Source organism: Equus przewalskii, chromosome 10 (genome assembly GCF_037783145.1).
Source record: "Equus przewalskii isolate Varuska chromosome 10, EquPr2, whole genome shotgun sequence".
NCBI classification, from domain to species: Eukaryota; Metazoa; Chordata; class Mammalia; order Perissodactyla; family Equidae; genus Equus; species Equus przewalskii.
Genome location: NC_091840.1, coordinates 45729576 through 45746995, shown reverse-complemented (window position 1 = coordinate 45746995; position 17420 = coordinate 45729576). Strand labels below are relative to the sequence as shown.

At 41.1% G+C, this 17420-nt stretch overlaps 2 protein-coding genes across 7 annotated transcripts in view; one reads left to right on the top strand and one right to left on the bottom strand.

Annotated features, from left to right (window-relative positions):
- Positions 1-38: 38 nt before the first annotated feature.
- On the bottom strand, positions 39-17403 carry SRR (serine racemase). Of its 5 annotated transcripts, none has more exons than XM_008526321.2 (8): positions 17266-17403; positions 5721-5892; positions 3847-3973; positions 3558-3661; positions 1526-1645; positions 1350-1424; positions 650-859; positions 39-303 (listed from the first exon to the last, which is right to left on the bottom strand). In XM_008526321.2, the coding sequence occupies exons 2-8, from the start codon at positions 5886-5888 to the stop codon at positions 88-90; spliced, it is 1020 nt and encodes a 339-aa protein (XP_008524543.1). In that variant the 5' UTR covers positions 5889-5892; positions 17266-17403; the 3' UTR covers positions 39-87. The 5 variants fall into 5 exon arrangements, with proteins under 5 accessions (XP_008524543.1, XP_008524541.1, XP_070419038.1 ...); XM_008526319.2 differs by lacking the exon at positions 17266-17403 and adding an exon at positions 15708-15872; XM_070562937.1 differs by lacking the exon at positions 17266-17403 and adding an exon at positions 15708-15823 and having other exon boundaries at positions 5721-5773.
- Positions 15963-17420, top strand: part of SMG6 (SMG6 nonsense mediated mRNA decay factor) — a 212796-nt gene continuing 211338 nt past the window's right edge. The window contains exon 1 of one of the 2 annotated variants that reach the window (XM_008526314.2): positions 15963-16096. In XM_008526314.2, the coding sequence (XP_008524536.2) occupies positions 16009-16096 (88 nt within the window). In that variant the 5' untranslated portion in view covers positions 15963-16008. Of the gene's footprint in view, positions 16097-16178; positions 16350-17420 lie in introns of those variants that run through there. The other variant, XM_070562918.1, reaches the window with a different exon arrangement.

Sequence of the window (17420 nt, the reverse complement as noted above, 5' to 3'; positions counted from 1 at the left end):
GGGGAAGATAGGAAGTTGACAGTGACCAGGAAACAAAATTTCCAGTTGTCTAGAGACACTAAATCCCATCTCTTCATTTTGCATAAATTAAACTGAAAGAGATTGATAAGGAGCTGGCCTTTCAGCCTGCTTGACCCAGGTTAGGGAGGTTATGTCTACATTTCCACCACTGAGCACAATACAAATGTTTTTTACTTCTGAGGAAACTGTTTGAAAATGCTGAGACAGCACAGCAGCCACTCCAACACCAGCTGTAGGTTCAATAAGCAGTTTCATCCTCTCCCACACCAGCTGGGTTGCATACTGTTGGTACAGAAGGAAGTAAGAATTAGTGAAATGGGAGAAGGGGAAAGAGCCCAGTTGGTTGGCCTTTACAATTAAAGGCCAGATGAGGATATATACCCAGTCTGAATTTTCTTAATTCCTATATGTATGTGCTTGCCAATGAAGGGCAGGGCTTTTTTTTCATCCTAACTCTGCTTCTGTCAAGAGGGTTGTCTTAATACATCCAGGGCACCCTCCCACATGTCATTAAGTCACCTAGTCAAGTCCCCAGTGGGTGAGTTGCTACTTAGAACAGGAGAGAAGTTTCTTTTGTCTGAGAAATTGCTCTGTTCTTTTGTTATTTCTTTTCCTCTTGGGGCCTCACCTTAATTTCATTTTCTGTGACAGTGAAGACATCATCCACGAGGTCCCTTATAATAGGCCAGGTGTTTAAGCCAATGCTGGATTTGACACCATCTGCTATGGTTTCTGGAGGATAGGGATTGGGGGTCAGTTCCCCTTTCAGTTTGGACTGGTAGCAGTCATCTGCATTCAAGGGTTCAGCAGCATATACCTTTACACTAGGTCTCAGAGCCTGGGAAGAGAAATATTAGCCATCTTACAACTACCCACAGCATTTTGCCTGCATGCCTGCAGTAAAATAGGCAGTACAGGTAACACATTGCCCAAGTAAAAGCTTTCTCTTAGATAGATACAATGAAAATAGGACCTTCAGGCACTTTAAATTGTATGCCTATCATTGGCTTTCAGTTGCCTAGATCACATCTGGTTGTGCTGGTAACTTGGGAAAAGAATACCTCCGTACTTGGATAGAAGGTTGGTGAGATGGAATTAAGGCGAGGACTGTGAGGGTGGCACTCATTGTAACTGCTTTTATGCTGTAAAGTTGTCATGGATTAAGAAAAGGGTAGTGAGGCAGAGAAGGGCCATCCATCTGAAGTGTGAAGGAATGATGGGAAGGAATGGCATTTTGGGGGGAATGGTGAGCAAGTATCCACAGTGTACTGTGAGGTAAAATAAAATACTCTGTGCCTGAAGTGCAGAGTCCTCCAGAAGCTCCTCACCTTGACTGTAATTGCTATTCCAGCAACCATTCCTCCTCCTCCTACAGGTACCACCAGTGCATCTACTAAGGGAACCTTGAGTAAAAGTATAATTACATCTATTAATAACCAATTTTATGTACATACAAAATAATTGATTTTACAGACAAACATCACCTTTACCACTAGGCTTGTACCTGGTCCAGCACTTCCATGGCAACTGTCCCTTGCCCAGCTATCACTGCAGGCTCCTGGCTGGCATGAACCATGATGCCTTCTGTTTCTTCCATAATTCTTTTTGTAACATTTTCTCTGGACTGAAAGAGTGCATTGATTTAGCTTACTTGATTTGTATTTAATAGAATTCCCAACAAGTTAGATTCAGTCATTTAACGCTTTATTGACCATCTACTTTTTTTCAGACTTTGTTCAGGCACTGGGGATATAACTGAACTAAACAGTCCTTGTGCTCAAGGGAGTTATGTTCTAATATGATGGGGAGGAGTGGGATATAAGGAAATATATGGTATGTCTAAGTGCTATGGAGAAAAATGAATTTATTTTATATAGGGTGCTTAAGAAAGGCCTCTGGTAAAGTGACATTTAATAGATTTGAACAAGTCCTGTGGATCTCCAGAATATTCCAAGGAGAGAATAATAGCAAGTGCAAAGACTAGGAAGTAGGAGTGGTTGGACTTTCTCAGAAACTGCTAAGTTAGTGTGAGTTGGCTTGGAGTGTTTGGGGCAGAGTCATGATGGGAGATGAGGTCAGAAAGATAGGAACGAGCCAGTTCATCTAGGCCTTAGATGATTTCAAGAACTTTGGTTTCCACTGTGTATGAGATGGAAACTGTTGGAGGATTTCGAGCTGATGAGAGACAAGTTCTAACTTAATGGATGGCTCTGGTTGCTGTTTTGAAAACATACTAGTGGGGCAAGAGTGGAAGCAGAGAGACCAGTTAGCAGTCTGCTCGATCTAGGTGAGAACCGATGTTGGTTTGAATCAGGGTGCTAGTGGTAGAGACTGTTAGCAGTAGTTAGATGATGGAGATATTTTGAAAGTAGGACTAAGATTTGGATGTAGGGTGTGAGAGAGTTACCAAAGATGACTCCAACTTTTTTTTTGAGTAACTAGGAGAATAAAAGTTGCCATTTACTGAGATGGGGAAGACTGGAAAAGAAGCAATATTGAGGGAGTAAGATCAGGAGTTTGGTTATAGACGTAGTGAATTTGAGATGCCTATTAAGACATCCAAGTTGGGGGACTAGCCCCATGACCTAGTGGTTAAGATCATTGTGCTCCACTTTGGCAGCCTGGGTTCGTGGGTTCAGATCCCAGGCACAGACCTACACCACTTGTCAGCCATGCTGTGGCGGTGACCCACATATAAAGTAGAGGCAGACTGGCACAGAGCTAATCTACTTCAGCAAAAAAAAAAAAAAAAAAAAAAAAGACATCCAAGTGAGAATACCAGGTAGCCTAGGATATACAATCTGGGTTAAGGGCAAAGGTCAGGGCTGGAGTTAGAGTATAGGTGATATTTTATTTCATTTATTTATTTTGAGGAAGATTAGCCCTGAGCTAATATCTGCTGCCAATCCTCCTCTTTTTGCTGAGGAAGACTGGCCCTGAGCTAACATCCGTGCCCATCTTCTTGTACTTTATATGTGGGACGCCTGCCACAGCATGACTTGCCAAGTGCTGTCATGTGCACACCTGGGATCCGAACCGGCGAACCCCAGGCCACCAAAGCAGAATGTGCAAACTTAACTGCTGTGCCACTGGGCTGCCCCTATAGGTGATATTTTAAAGTATGAGACTACTGAGATCATCTGAGTGAGCGTAGAGAGAGAAAAGTTTGGGCCTGCTAGCATTTAGAGATGAAGAGAAAACAAAATGAGACTGAGAAGCAGCAGCCAGTAAAGCAGAAAGAGAAATTTAATTTGACAGTGAAAGCTGTTAAAGTGGTACTGAGGGGCTGGCTCCGTGGCCGAGTGGTTAAGATCGTGTGCTCTGCTGCAGGCGGCCCAGTGTTTCGTCAGTTCGAATCCTGGGCACGGACATGGCACCGCTCATCGAGCCACACTGAGGTGGCGTCCCACATGCCGCAACTAGAAGGACCCTCAACTAAAAATATACAGCTATGTACTGGGGGGCCTTGGGGAGATAAAGGAAAAAAATAAAATCTTAAAAAAAAATGTGGTACTGAACATCGCTCTCTTCCTTACCTCATCACTCTGTTCACTGTATACTATAGAGGCTCCGTAGGCTTGTATTGCCAATTTTTTACAGTTGGGAGCTGTTTGGGGCACCACGATATAGGCAGGAATCCCTGGGAAGGAGAAACATGGTTAGTACAAATCAGAATTTAGGATAGAAACTTGTTCAGTTCGCTTGTAATCAGATAGAGACTTGAGAAATTACTTCCCACAGCTATCACCAGTCTCACTGTAAGTAGGGATACTTTTCCATGCTTCTGATGATCCTACCCAGGACCCTGACAAATTAATCAAGTACCTTCCAATTTGGCAGCATAGGCGAGAGCCTGGCCGTGGTTTCCACTGCTGTGAGTAACAACAGCTTTGGGCTTCTCTTCTGAAGTGGCAGGAATCAAGTTTCTGATTGCATTAAGGGCACCACGAATCTGGGAAAGAGGTATAATGAATTCATGTATTTGATTAAAGAGTTTCTTTTCAAAAAACCAAAGGACTTTTCTAGATTTTTCTCTTCCTAACACTGCACATCCAGTCCATCACTAATGGACTTATTGATTCTAACTCCTAAAATACCTCATGTGTGTCTTTGCCACTACCTTGATGAGGCCTCATTTCTCAAGTTGTGTATTATCAAACTTTAACTGATCTGCTTCAAGGATCATTCTCATCTAACATTTCCACTAGATTATGAAAGTGATCTCTTAAAAACAAATGCTGTCTTTTTCATTGCCTATTTTTGTAAGAAAAGTACAAATTCTTTACAAGTTGCAGTGTTTCTAAAACATTTATTTCCTCTATGACTTGTAGCCATCCTAAGTGGCTTTTCGTTTCCCTCTCACCAGGTTAGCACACACTGCTGTACCGCTGAGCCTGCTGGTACCTCTACCTGTAGCTCTTTTCCCCCACTCCCTGATCTGGCTAAGAGTACTCACCCTGTAAAACTTGGGTCGAACATCACCTAGTTCAACTACCTTAATCTCCCAGACAAAATTAGGCACTTTGTCCTCTGTTCTTCCATGGTGCTTTGTATCTCTTAAGATACTTCTCATCAACCCATTTGTTGACCTGCCTGTTTTTCCCTGCAAGTATGGATAATAGGGCAAAGGCCTACCGTATATATGCCTAATATAGTTAGTGAAAATAAGTGCTTGATGTGTGATGAATGAAGAATCAACCATGGGAGAAGCAAAGGGCAAAAGAGAATGGAGAGTTTTTTGTTTTGTTTTTTAAATATAAAAGCTCTCAGTTAATAGGTTGGGAAAAAGGTAGATTTCTTGAAGTCATAAAGCTATCACTTAGGTACTACTGCCTGTCAGGCATAGTGCAAAATGCAGCTTTCAGATTTTTACCTGAAAGGATCTTAAAGCTCAACTAATGGTCAGAAAATGCTGGTAATGAATCAACACACAGAAGCCTATCTTTATGCATAGGAAAGGCACTGACATAATTTCGTATAAAAAGATCTTATTATATGAGGGTTTAGCTAGGTTTAGATCTTTTATATTCATAATAAGGTATCTTTTATATTCATAATAGCAAGTTGACACAAAGTGAATGCTTAAACTGGGTTATATACAGGATGATCACACTTGCTCATTTTGCCTTGCAACAGTCTAGGTTGATGTCTAATATCTCAGTTTCATCATTAAAAGTTCCCCCTTTTGTTCTCAAACGTCCTAGTTTGGACAGTAAATTATATGATAACTCTAATTATAAGGAATTTTGATATTGTGTAAAAGTGGCTCATCAACACCATAATGCTATGTAACCAGGATTGATCAAAGGAAAATTTCTACAACTCTTTTTTTTTTTGGAGGAAGATTAGCCCTGAGCTAACTGCTGCCAATCCTCCTCTTTTCGCTGAGGAAGACTGGCCCTGAGCTAACATCCATGCCCATCTTCCTGTACTTTATATGTGGGATGCCCACCACAGCATGGCGTGCCAAGGGGTGCCATGTCCACACCTGGGATCGGAACCGGCAAACCCCAGGCCAGCGAAGCAGAATGTGGGAACTTTCCTGCTGCGCCACCAGGCCAGCCCCTCTACTACTCTTTCTTCAGCTATAAAAAGATATTAATCTACCTACCTCACTGGGTGGTCAGGAGGATCAAATAAATTTATATGTGAAAGGGGTTTGAAAAGATACATGATACAGTATCAAAAGAGATTGTTACCTTAAAAGATCCGGTCTTCTGGAATTGTTCACATTTGAAGAAAAGATTGCGCCCTGTTAGTTGATTCAAAATGGAGCTTGTTAGCATTGGTGTGAGGTGGATAAAATCTCGAATGTTGATATGAGCTTTTTCAACATCAGCAAAGGAGATGCAGTATTGAGCACACATGGTTCTGAAACCCAGGAATAAGAAGGGGGTCAAGGCAAAGCCTGAGACAATGTGTTTAACGAAAAAGACTGAAAATGCATGACACAAACCCATAGAATGTATAACACCAAGAGTGAACCATAATGTAAACTATGGACTTTGGGTGGTAATGATGTGTCAATGTAGGTTCAGTTGTAACAAATGTACCACTCTGGTCGGGGATAATGATAATTCGGGAGGCTATGCATGTGTTGGGGCAGGGGGCATATGGGGAATCTCTATACCTTCCCGTCAGTTTTGCTGTGAAACTTAAACTGCTCTAAGAAAAATAAAATATTTTAAAGAAGAAAAATACATAACAGGAAAATAGACCTGAGGCTTCCGATGTTAATGTGGAACTGTTGCCATCACTGGGGCTCCAGAATCTGTGCACGGACGGGAACTTGTCCTGAAGGTGAGTTTCTTGGTAAATACAAGTGTTTTCTGGTGAAGCTTTACAGGAAGTAGCTGGTGGTGATTATGGAAGGTTTAAAGCTCGCCCTTCTCCCATACCATCTATCTCTTGGCAGCACTACCACTGGTCTCTACCTTTTCATCATTGTTGTGAAAAGCCTGAATTAACTGGATTCAAAATTTGCTAGAAATTTTTATTTTAAAAATTATTTAACAAGGAGAAAAAATTGCCATCAATCCTACCATTTTAATAAATTATGTTCATTTTCTATGTTTCTTTCTGTTTTTTAAATATACATACATTAAATGACAGTTAAAATCAAAGATAACACTTTGTTTACTCCGTTTAGCTCAGTTTCTTCACAATTTTCATAATTATAATTTTCAATAACTGCTTTATGCTTCCATTTTTCACTATTTTTATTATGGCATTTAAACATGAAGTTTCTCTTAATTTTTCCTTATTAACAAAAGTGATGCATGTTCGATAGAAAAGCAGAATTTAATGTTTCCTCCCCAAAGACAATTGCTATCTAAGCATATCTTTCCAAGCCCACATATATATATGCAGACAAAACTTTATTGACAGGTTTCATAACTTGCTTTTTAAAGATAATATTATGAATATCTATAAATCTTTGCTTATCAATAGGTATTATGCAACTTTTAAAATGGCTTAATAGTACTTCTTTTTACAAAAATACCATAGTTTTATATAACTCTATTGTTAAACATTTAGATTTTCTTTTGGGGGGGGCTGTAATAAATAATGATGTAATGAACAGCATTGTTCTAAGATCTTTGTGTATCTCCATACATACTTTGAGTAGATTCCTCCAAATGGCACTTTGCATCAAAAGGCATGTACGATTCTAAGACATTTGATACCTATTGCCAAACTGATCTCCAGAAGAGTTGTAGATTATATCAATATACACTCCCAAAAGCAGTTTCTAAGGAATGCCCATTTTCCTTTACCCTTGCTGCATCATTTTTATCTGCCAATTTAATGAAATATGTCTAGTAGTGGGAATTTGTCTAATTACTAGTGACTGAACACGTTTTCTATATACTTACTGGACACATTCTTTTGTGAATTTTTAACAAACCGTTTACTGGCTGAATCATCTTTTTCCTCTGAAATGCCACATTTATTAAAAACTAAATTTCTATTAATGCTTGGGGCTTTTCTGGACTTCATATTTTGTCCCATTGATCAAACCGCTAATTCCTTTTCCAGTTGTTGATTGTATTAATACATTCTTCCTTGATTACCCTTTCTAAAATTTATTGGCTTTTCTTATACATCAATTCTTCCAAATTAACTTCAAGAAATCCTTTATCAAGGTTGGGGGAAATTCCACTGTAAAATGTACAAATGAATTTGGGGCATAATTGATATTTATTTATTTTTATTTATTTATTTATTTAAATTTTATTTTTTCCTTTTTCTCCCTAAAGCCCCCTGGTACACAGTTGTGTATTTTCAGCTGTGAGTCCCTCCAGGTGTGGCATGTGGGATGCTGCCTCAGCATGGTTTGATGAGCAGTGCCATGTCCGTGCCCAGGATCTGAACTGGCAAAACCCTGGGCCACCAAAGTGGAGCAGGCCAACTTAACCACTCAGCCACCGGGCCGGCCCCAATATTTTAAAATATTGAGTCTTCCCATCCATGAACATGGGTGTCTTTCAATTTAGTAAAGTCTTGTTTTAGGTTTTCAGTAAAGTTTTCATAGTTTGTGTCCTGCATGGATCTGATTAAATGTATGCCTAAGTAAATATATTTTTGTGGCTTTTGAGATAACGTATTTTTTATTAGATTTTTAAATTGCTTACTGATGATATATATGAAAGCTAGTAATTTTTGTATATTTGTCATGTAATAGGATACTTTACTGGATTATCTTGTTAGATCTAATAGTTTCATAGTTCATTCTCCAAACAATTGTGCTATCTGCAAATAAAGATAATTTGTCTTTACCTTATAAATATACCTCTGTTAACTTTCAGTGATTTCAGTTATTGGTTTATGTGGACTTGCCACATAAACTTGAATTAATTTCAATAATTAAAGTTTTTACAAAATTATCTAGTTTAAAATTTCAAATTTATTAGCATAAAGTTGTACATATTAATATTCCTAAGTGTTCTTCCTATCTATGGTATTCATTCATCATTTATTCATTCAATCAACAAATATTGAGCACCTTCTGTGTGTCACATACTGTTTGGCCTGGGGATATAGTGTTAGAAAAATGGACTTGTCTCTGCTCTCATAAAGTTTACAATCAAGTAGAGAGATGTGTAATAAATAATCCAAAAATAGATATGTATTTACAAATGTTGATAGGTGAAATTAAGGAAGTGTGTTAGGATACTATAATGGGAGGCCTCACTTAGATCAGGGAATGAGGTTAAGGAAGGCCTTCTATGGAAAAGTGAAATTTAAGTTATGACCTATAAGATGAATGGGCAAAGTAGGGAGGAAAGTGTTTCAGGTAGAGGGGACAATATGTGTGAAGGTTTAAGGAGGAAAAGAGGTTGGCATATTCCAGGAACTAAAAGAAGGCTAATGTATCTGAAAATAGTAATCAAAGGAGAGTAGGATAAGAAGTAAGGAAAGTGAAGTTGGCAGAGTCTAGATCAGAAAGGACCATGACTCTTGGGTTTTTTTATTAAGAGCAATGGAGTACCACTGGAGAATTCTGAGCAGGTAAGTGACATACTAGAATTAATATTTTCAGAAGATCACTCTGGTTACTTTGTGGTGAATGAAAAGGAAAGAGATGAGTGGAATTAGGGAGTCTATTTAAGAAGTATTACAATTGTCCACATGGAAGACAACAGGGGCTTGGATGGTGAAAGTAGAGGTAGAAAAAAAATAATCATTCAATATACAATTTGGAAAAACAGATCCGATTAAAAAATAGGCAAAGGACTTTAATAGATATTTCTCCAAAGAAGACATACAAATGGCCAATAAGCACATGAAAAAATGTTCAACATCACTAATTAGGGAAATGCAAGCCAAAACCATTTTACACCTATTAGGATGGCTACTATTTTAAAAAACCAAAAAACTAGGGACCAGCCCGGTGGTATAGTGGTTAAGTCCCCAGGTTCTGCTTCGGCAGCCCAGGGATTCGGATCCGTGGGTTCGGATCCAGGGTGCAGATCTACACACTGCTCATCAAGCCAGGCTGTGGCAGCGTCCCACATACAATATGGAGGAAGATTGGCACAGATGTCAGCTCAGAGCTAATCTTCCTCACCAAACAAACAAACAAATAAACTGAAAATAACAAGTGTTGGCAAGGAATGGAGAAACTGGAGCCATTGTACACTGTTGGTGGAAAAGTAAAATGGTGCAACTGCTGTGGAAAATAATATGGTGGTCCCTAAAAAAATTAAACACAGAATTACCACATGATCCAGCAATTAGACTCTGGGTATACACCCAAAAGAATTCAAAGAGGGTCTCAAAGACATCTTTGTACATCCATGTTCATAGCAGCATTATTCACAATAGCCAAAAGGTGGAAGCAACCCATGTATCTATTGACAAATGAAGAGATAAACAAAATGTGGTATATACATACAATGGAATATTATTCAGTCTTAAAAAGGAAGAAAATTCTCACACATGCTACAACATGGATGAATCTTGGGGCTATTATACTAAGCGAAGTAAGCCAGTCACACAAAGACAAATACTGTATGACTACACTTATATGAGGTATCTATAGTAGTCAAATTCAGACAGAAAATAAACGGTGGTTGCTAGAGACTGAGGGGAGGGTGGAATAGGAAGGTGTTGTTAATGGGTATAGTTTCAATTTTGCAAGATGAGCTTGGTTGTATAACAATGTGACTATTTAACACTACTGAACTGTAGACTTAAAAATGGTTACAATGGTATATTTCATGTCATGTGTATTTCACCACAATTAAAACACACACACACTAAGAGATACATTTTAGAGATTATAATTAGTTATGCCTCTTGGTTGCCAGTCATAGAACCCCTATTTGAACTGGCTCAGGCACAAGATGGAGGTGATGAGATTTACTGGCTCGTAGAATCCAAGGAAGAGTGGAACCATGGGAAGGGCAGGAATATGGAGCTTCAGGAATAACTGGAATCAGAGACTTGAGATTTTCCAGGACTCTCTCATTGTTTCTCACCTCTGCTGCTTTCTGCATGTCGGCTTCCTTCTTTTTCATTGCAGACCAGCTGGTTCCACATAGCAGGACATGTGGCTGCTGACAGCTCCTGTGTTTTACATTTTATGGCTACCACACTGGAGAGGAATTTTCTTTCTTTCTTAGTTTCACTTCAAAGATTCTGGGTAAGGACCGATTGGTCCAACTTAGCCCAGGACCAGTGGCCAAGAGTGTGTGGTCATTTAAAACAATATGATGCAATAGTCAGAAATATTCACAGATATATGAAAAACAAACAGAATGACTTCTATAACACAATATAACATAATATCAGTTATGTACATACATGCATAAAACAATACTACACATTAGAGCGGCTACCTAAGTGGAGAGGGAATGAACATGAGTGGGAATTGCAACGAAGGGAAAAAAATATAAAATGAGAAAGGCCTTGTTGATGATAGTGTGAACCAAATAGCATGATTGCCTTAAATCTCTGCACATGAGGGCTAAATAGGAGCAAACAGAGGGAGTGAGGGAGGAGAGAAGAAAAAAGGGAAAGAGAAAGAATAAGAAAAAGAGACAGGACTTCTGAATGAGAGTGAAGGGGTTTTCAACAGAAAAGGAAGGGGAGAACGCTGAGGTGATGAAATCCATAGATGCCCACTACTGAGATAGAAGAGATATATCCTGATATTGGATTGAATGTGGGGAGTGAGGGATATGGAGGTGTCAAGGATAACTTTTAGCTTTTGACTTAGATGGTGGTATATTTATTGAGATATAAGATTGGCAAATAAACAAATACTTCAGCGGAAAATCAGAGATTTGCTGAGTTCAGTTTGAATTACTTATAAGACATCCAAGAGTATGTCCTTTGGGTTTTTTTTCTTATTTTTGCCAGAAACATGTCTATTTTATTTCTGAAGAATGACCTCTTCAATTTATTTATCAAGGACTGTTTATTTTCCCTTATTAATTTCTGATTTTATCTTTATTTCTTCTTTCCATTTTCCTTTTTATTTTTTCTACCCTGTTGAATGCTTAGCTTATTAATTTTCTGTTTTTAAAAAAATATTTTATTTTTCCTTTTACTCCCCAAAGCCCCTTGGTACATAGTTGTGTATTTTTTAGTTGTGGGTCCTTCTAGTTGTGGCATGTGGGATGTGGGACACCACCTCAGCATGGCCTGACGAGTGGTGCCATGTCCGCACCCAGGATCCAAACCAGCAAAACCCCGGGCCGCCGAAGTGGAGCACGCGAACTTAACCACTCGACCACAGGGTCGGCCCCATCTTTTTGTTTTGATTCTAGTTTCTTTTGCCTTGCAGAAGCTCTTTAGTCTGATGAAGTCCCACTTGTTTATTTTTTCTTTTGTCTCCCTTGTCTGAGAAGACATGGTGTTCAAAAAGATCCTTTTAAGTTCGATATCAAAGGGTGTACTACCTATTATTATCTTCCAGGAGTTTTATGGTTTCAGGACTTATCCTCAAGTCTTTGATCCATTTTGAGTTTATTTTTGTGTATAGCGTGAGATAATGGTCTACCTTCATTCTTTTGCATGTGGCTGTCCAGTTTTCCCAACACCATTTATTGAAGAGACCATCTTTCCTCCATTGTATGTTCTTGGCACCTTTGTCGAAGATTAGCTGTCTGAAGATGTGCGGTTTTATTTCTGGGCTTTCAGTTCTGTTCCATTGATCTGTGTGTCTGTTTTTGTACCACTACTATGCTATTTTGATCACTATGGCTTTGTAGTACATTTTGAAGTCAGGGTTTGTGATGCCTCCAGCTTTGTTCTTTTTTCTCAGTATTGCTTTAGCAACTCAGGGTCTTTGGTTACCTCATATGAATTTTAGGATTCTTTGTTCTATTTCCATGATGAATGTCATTGGAATTCTGATTGGGATTGCACTGAATGTGTAGATTGCTTTGGGTAGTATGGACATTTTAACTATGTTTATTCTTCCAATCCATGTCCATGGAGTCTCTTTCCATCTCTTTATGTCATTATCTATTTCTTTCAGTGATGTCTTATAGTTTTCATTGTATAAGTCCTTCACCTCCTTGGTTAAATTTATTCCTAGGTACTTTATTCTTTTTGTTGTGATTGTAAATAGAATTGTATTCTTGAGTTCTCTTTCCATAAGTTTGTTATTATAGAAATGCAACTGATTTTTGTAGGTTGATTTTGCACCCTGCAAATTTACTGTAGTTGTTATTTCTAACAGTCTTCCGATGGATTCTTTAGGGTTTTCTATATATAAGATATCTGCAAACAGCAAGAGTTTCACTTCTTCACTCCCTATTTGAATTCCTTTTATTTCTTTCTTGTCTAATCGCTCTGGCCAAAACCTCCAGTACTCTGTTGAATAAGAATGGTGAGGCCTGCCTGGTGGTGCAGCAGTTAAGTTCACACTTTCCCCTTCTCTGTGGCCTGGGGTTTGCTGGCCTGGATCCCGGGTGCGGACATGGCACCGCTCGGCAAGCCATGCTGTGGTAGGCATCCCACATATGAGGTGGAGGAAGATGGGCATGGATGTTGGCTCAGGGCCGGGCTTCCTCAGCAAAAAAGAGGAGGACTGGCAGTAGTTAGCTCAGGGCTAATCTTCCTCAAAAAAAAAAAAAAAAAGAATGATGATGGTGGGCACCCTTGTCTTGTTCCTATTCTCAGAGGGATGGTGTTCAGTTTTTCCCCATTGAGTATGATGTTGGCTGTAGCAGTTTGTCATATATGGCCTTTATTATGTTGAGGTAATTTCCTTCTATCCCCATTTTGTCAAGCGTTTTTTTAATTATAAATGGCTGTTGGATCCACGATCTTAGTTTTGTTTACTTTTTTGGCCCATGAATTACTTAAAATTGGCGTTAAAAAAATTTCCAAGTAGTTAGAATTTTTTGTTTAATTTGTGGTTATTCATTTCTAGTTTTACTGCTTTGTGTTCAGCAACCATGACCTGTACAAATTTTGTTTTTAGAAACTGAATTCCTCCCTCCCTCATTATCCAACTTTGCTTGTTTTTTGGATTACCCACATAACATGTGACCAAATACCTACTGTAAGAATTTAAAATAGTATAGAAGTATACACACCTTTCATTCTCTACCATTCAATCTACTCTATTTCACAAAGATAATCACTTTAAAAAGTTTGCTATGTATTCTTCCATACCTTTTTTGATGTATTTATATAGAAATTTACATATGCAATGGTTTTGCTGCACTTAGAACCATAATCTATATATTGTTATGCAACTGGTTTTTAAAAAAATTAACAATTAACAATCCATCTTAAAGACTGTACCATGTCAACATTTTTTTTTTCCTGCTTTATTTCCCAACCCCCCCGCCCCGATACATAGTTGTATATCTTAGTTGCAAGTCCTTCTAGTTGTGGTATGTCAACATATTTTAATTCTTTTTAAACTCGAAAGCTTTCATTGTGGTACAAAGTCTAAATATGATTGTTTTTCATTTATTTTTACCTGGTACTTCATGAATCCTTTAAATCTGAGGGTTGAATTTATGCCTTAAGTTCAAATTTTTGGGGGCTGGCCCAGTGACGTAGTAGTAGAGTTTGTGCACTCTGCTTCAGTGGCCCAGGGGTGACAGGTTTGGATCCTGGGTGCAGACTAGCACTGCTTGTAAAACCACACGGTGGCAGAATCCCACATTAAAAAGAGGAAGACATGCACAGATGTTAGCTCAGCGGCAATCTTCCTCAAGCAAAAAGAGGAAGATTGGCAACAGATATTGGCTCAGGGCCAATCTTCCTCACACACACAGATGCAAAATTTTCCACTAACTTAGTAAATCTTCTTCTTCTTTTTTTTGCTGAGGAAGAGTTGCCCTAAGCTAACATCAGCTGCCAGTCTTCCTCTTTTTGTATGTGAGCTGCTGCCATAGCATGGCTACTGACAGACCAATGGTGTAGGTCCGAGCCTGGGAACTGAACCTGGGCCACTGAAGTGGAGCACACTGAACTTATCCACTAGACCAGCGGGGCTGGCCCATCTTCTATTATTTTTTTGATTATGGCTTCTCCTCAGTCAGTTCTGTTGTCACGCTCTGGAACTCATATTCAATTATTAGTTTTCTAGATCCATCCTCCATGTCTTCTATCCTTACCTCTCACAGTTTTTATCTAGTATATTTTCCTTCAGTTCTGGTAAATTTTTTTGAGCTGGGTTAACTTTCAGCATGTCTCATCTGCAGTTCACTGCCACTGCTGCAATAATTTGGCAATTATGTTTTTCCTCTACAACAAAGTTTTCTTCAGATTATTTTTCCATCTCTAAAAAAAAAATCGATGCAATGTCCTCTCCAATTTCAATGTGAAAACAAACCAGTTTTTTACATTTCTTCCTATTTCTTTCACATCTGTTTGAAAGATCATCATTTGCTCTGACCACTCTAATTGCTCCCCTTCTTTTGAACCATTGAATCTTTTCACCCATCCATTGACTTTCTCCATCTGCTTAACCTCCTGGTGGCCCAGTGTCAGTTACATAATAGAAACGGAATGAGTTCTGTCAGAGATTGTTCAAACCTTTTAGGCCCAGTCTGACGAATAATTCTTCTGTTCTTTGGTGGTGTAGAGGTCCAGTGGACTGTGTGGGATTGGGAAGGAAGCAGCCTTGGGAGAGGGAGTTTCACACAGTTCTGACAGGGGCTCATGAACAAGAAGTTAAAGTACCAGTCTTCTGATCCAGTTACATTGTATAGATGACAAAAAAAATCAACCTAAGATCCAGGGAAGTCAAGTAATTTTTCCAAGACTCTACAGTGATGCAGAAATTCCCAAATCGATTTATAATACCTACTGATTTACTTCCACACAACCCCCTCCCTCAGCAAGAGCCAACTGTACTGTATTTTTTTTTGTCAGGAGGCGTGGATACTCTGGTGCTTAAAAACCGTTTCGCCCTGGGCAATTTACTATGGTTCTCTGGGATTCGGTTTCCTTATTTAGAAAAAAACCCGGGAATAATACTAACTACTCTGACAAGATCTTCAAGGTCCTAAAGTAAAAGCCTGGGGAGCTAGTCCGGGCCTGTGGGGAGACCCGGGCCTAAGATGATTGGAGGAGGCCGGCTGCGGGGAGTCTCCGTCGACCGAGCCCCAGACCAGCGCCAATATCCTCGATGGCCACCACGGTAGCAACAGCAGCACCGCCGCAAACGCCCGCCTCGCCTGGCCCGGCTTGGCCCGGCCCCACCTCACCTCACAGGCGCCGCACCTCCAACTCCAGCCTCAGCGCACCTTCCCCGACCACACCTCTGCGCACGCGCGGCGCCCTCCTCCCCCGCCCAGGCTCGCACTCCGGCCCTTCCCTTCTCAAGAGGCCGAACGTGCGTTCGGCGCTTTTCCTCCCAGTGCGGCCACCGTCGTTTGGGGAGGAGGACGGGAGGGGGCGGGGAAAAGGGTGGGAGGTGGGTGAGCGCGCGCGCCGCCCGTCCGTCGTGGTTTCCTGGCTGCGCGCGGCGGTGGCGGAGGAGCTGCAGCTGTAGCAGCAGCCGCGAAGATGGCGGAGGGGTTGGAGCGCGTCCGGATCTCCGCGTCGGAGCTGCGAGGGATCCTGGCCACTCTGGCTCCGCAGGCCGGGAGCAGAGGTGAGTCGCGCCGCCCAGCTCCTGGGCCGGGCCTGCCCGCCCCGCCTCCCTCTCCTCCTCTGCCTCCTCCCCGCTCGGTCCGCGGCGCTCCGGAGCCCCCGCCCCTTCCCCCAACAGTGGGGGCGGGGGCCGAGGGCGGTCCCCTCGCCAGTCTCCCAGCCGGAGGGCGGGTGTGGGGTCGGGCTCATTCAGCCTTGGGGCCCGGGAGAGCTCAGCCCGAGTTCCTGCCTCCGCCCCCTTTCTCCCCGCGAAGGTGACTGTTTCCCTATCGCCCCAGCCCTCTCGAAGCAGCCCGCGGATTCCCAGCCGTCGGGCGGCGCGGAAAGGAGTGGGGCGCTGGGATCTGGTGGAGGCCCCCGGGGTGTATCGTTCCCAGAGGGATCGATCGCAGGCCTGCCCCTTCATCTCCTTAGCGTTGGAGAGAAGGAACTGGGGAAATTGAGGAGAAAGGTTTAACAGCTTGGGATTTCCTTGCTGAACTTTTTTCCCCCAGGCAGGCTTTTGAAGGCTGCGCCACTGGACCTTAGAGGGCTGACTCTACTCTGGTTTGGCCTTGGCATGTTGTGGGAGCAGTTTTTATCAGAGAGAATTCTCAACTTGCAAGTTGAAGTCTCCGGCCACACCAGGAGGGAGGGCTTCGAGGAAGATTCTAGCGTCTCACCTCTCCTTTGTTAGGCTGGGGGCTTGTGTAGAATGGTGGCTATGCTTCTGCAGGCTTGTGGCCAAAGTCTGTGAAAGTGGTTTTCGTTGGTCAACTGAACTGGAATTTTCAGGTTGTTTTCTCCCTCTGCTCTGGAGAGTAGTAGGAGCTCTTCTCCCTCCACTCCCTTCACCTAAGTTCTAAAGGCTGCTAAGGGTTAGCTGGTCATATTTGATGAAGCAGTTGTTTAAACTTGTGAAAATACTGAAGCAGGATCTTAAACTTCAGGGGTTTGTTTTGGTTTCTGTTTGTTACACTCAGGGGTGTAAATGTTGGAGCACCCCTGTTATGGGCTTGTTTGCTTTGGTGTTTACAGAACAATACTAGGGTTTTCTGTTTCATTCCACTTTGAGTACTCTATAATCTCACAAATTCCTGTTACTTTCCCACTGAAATGTTTACTGGCTATTTGTAGTAGTTTCTCCCCTTATTAAATAAAGGTAACAGATAGAAAAAAATAGATACTTGCCTGTCTGTTATTCAGTAAGTTCATGGAGCCTGGAGAGTGGTTTTCAAAGTCCTGTACTTTTATTCTTGAGTGCCCCAGTCCTTGGTATTTTGAGAGCATGTCACAATACTTCCATCATCTTCCAGGGAAAGCTCCCTTATGGAACTTTTTCCTTC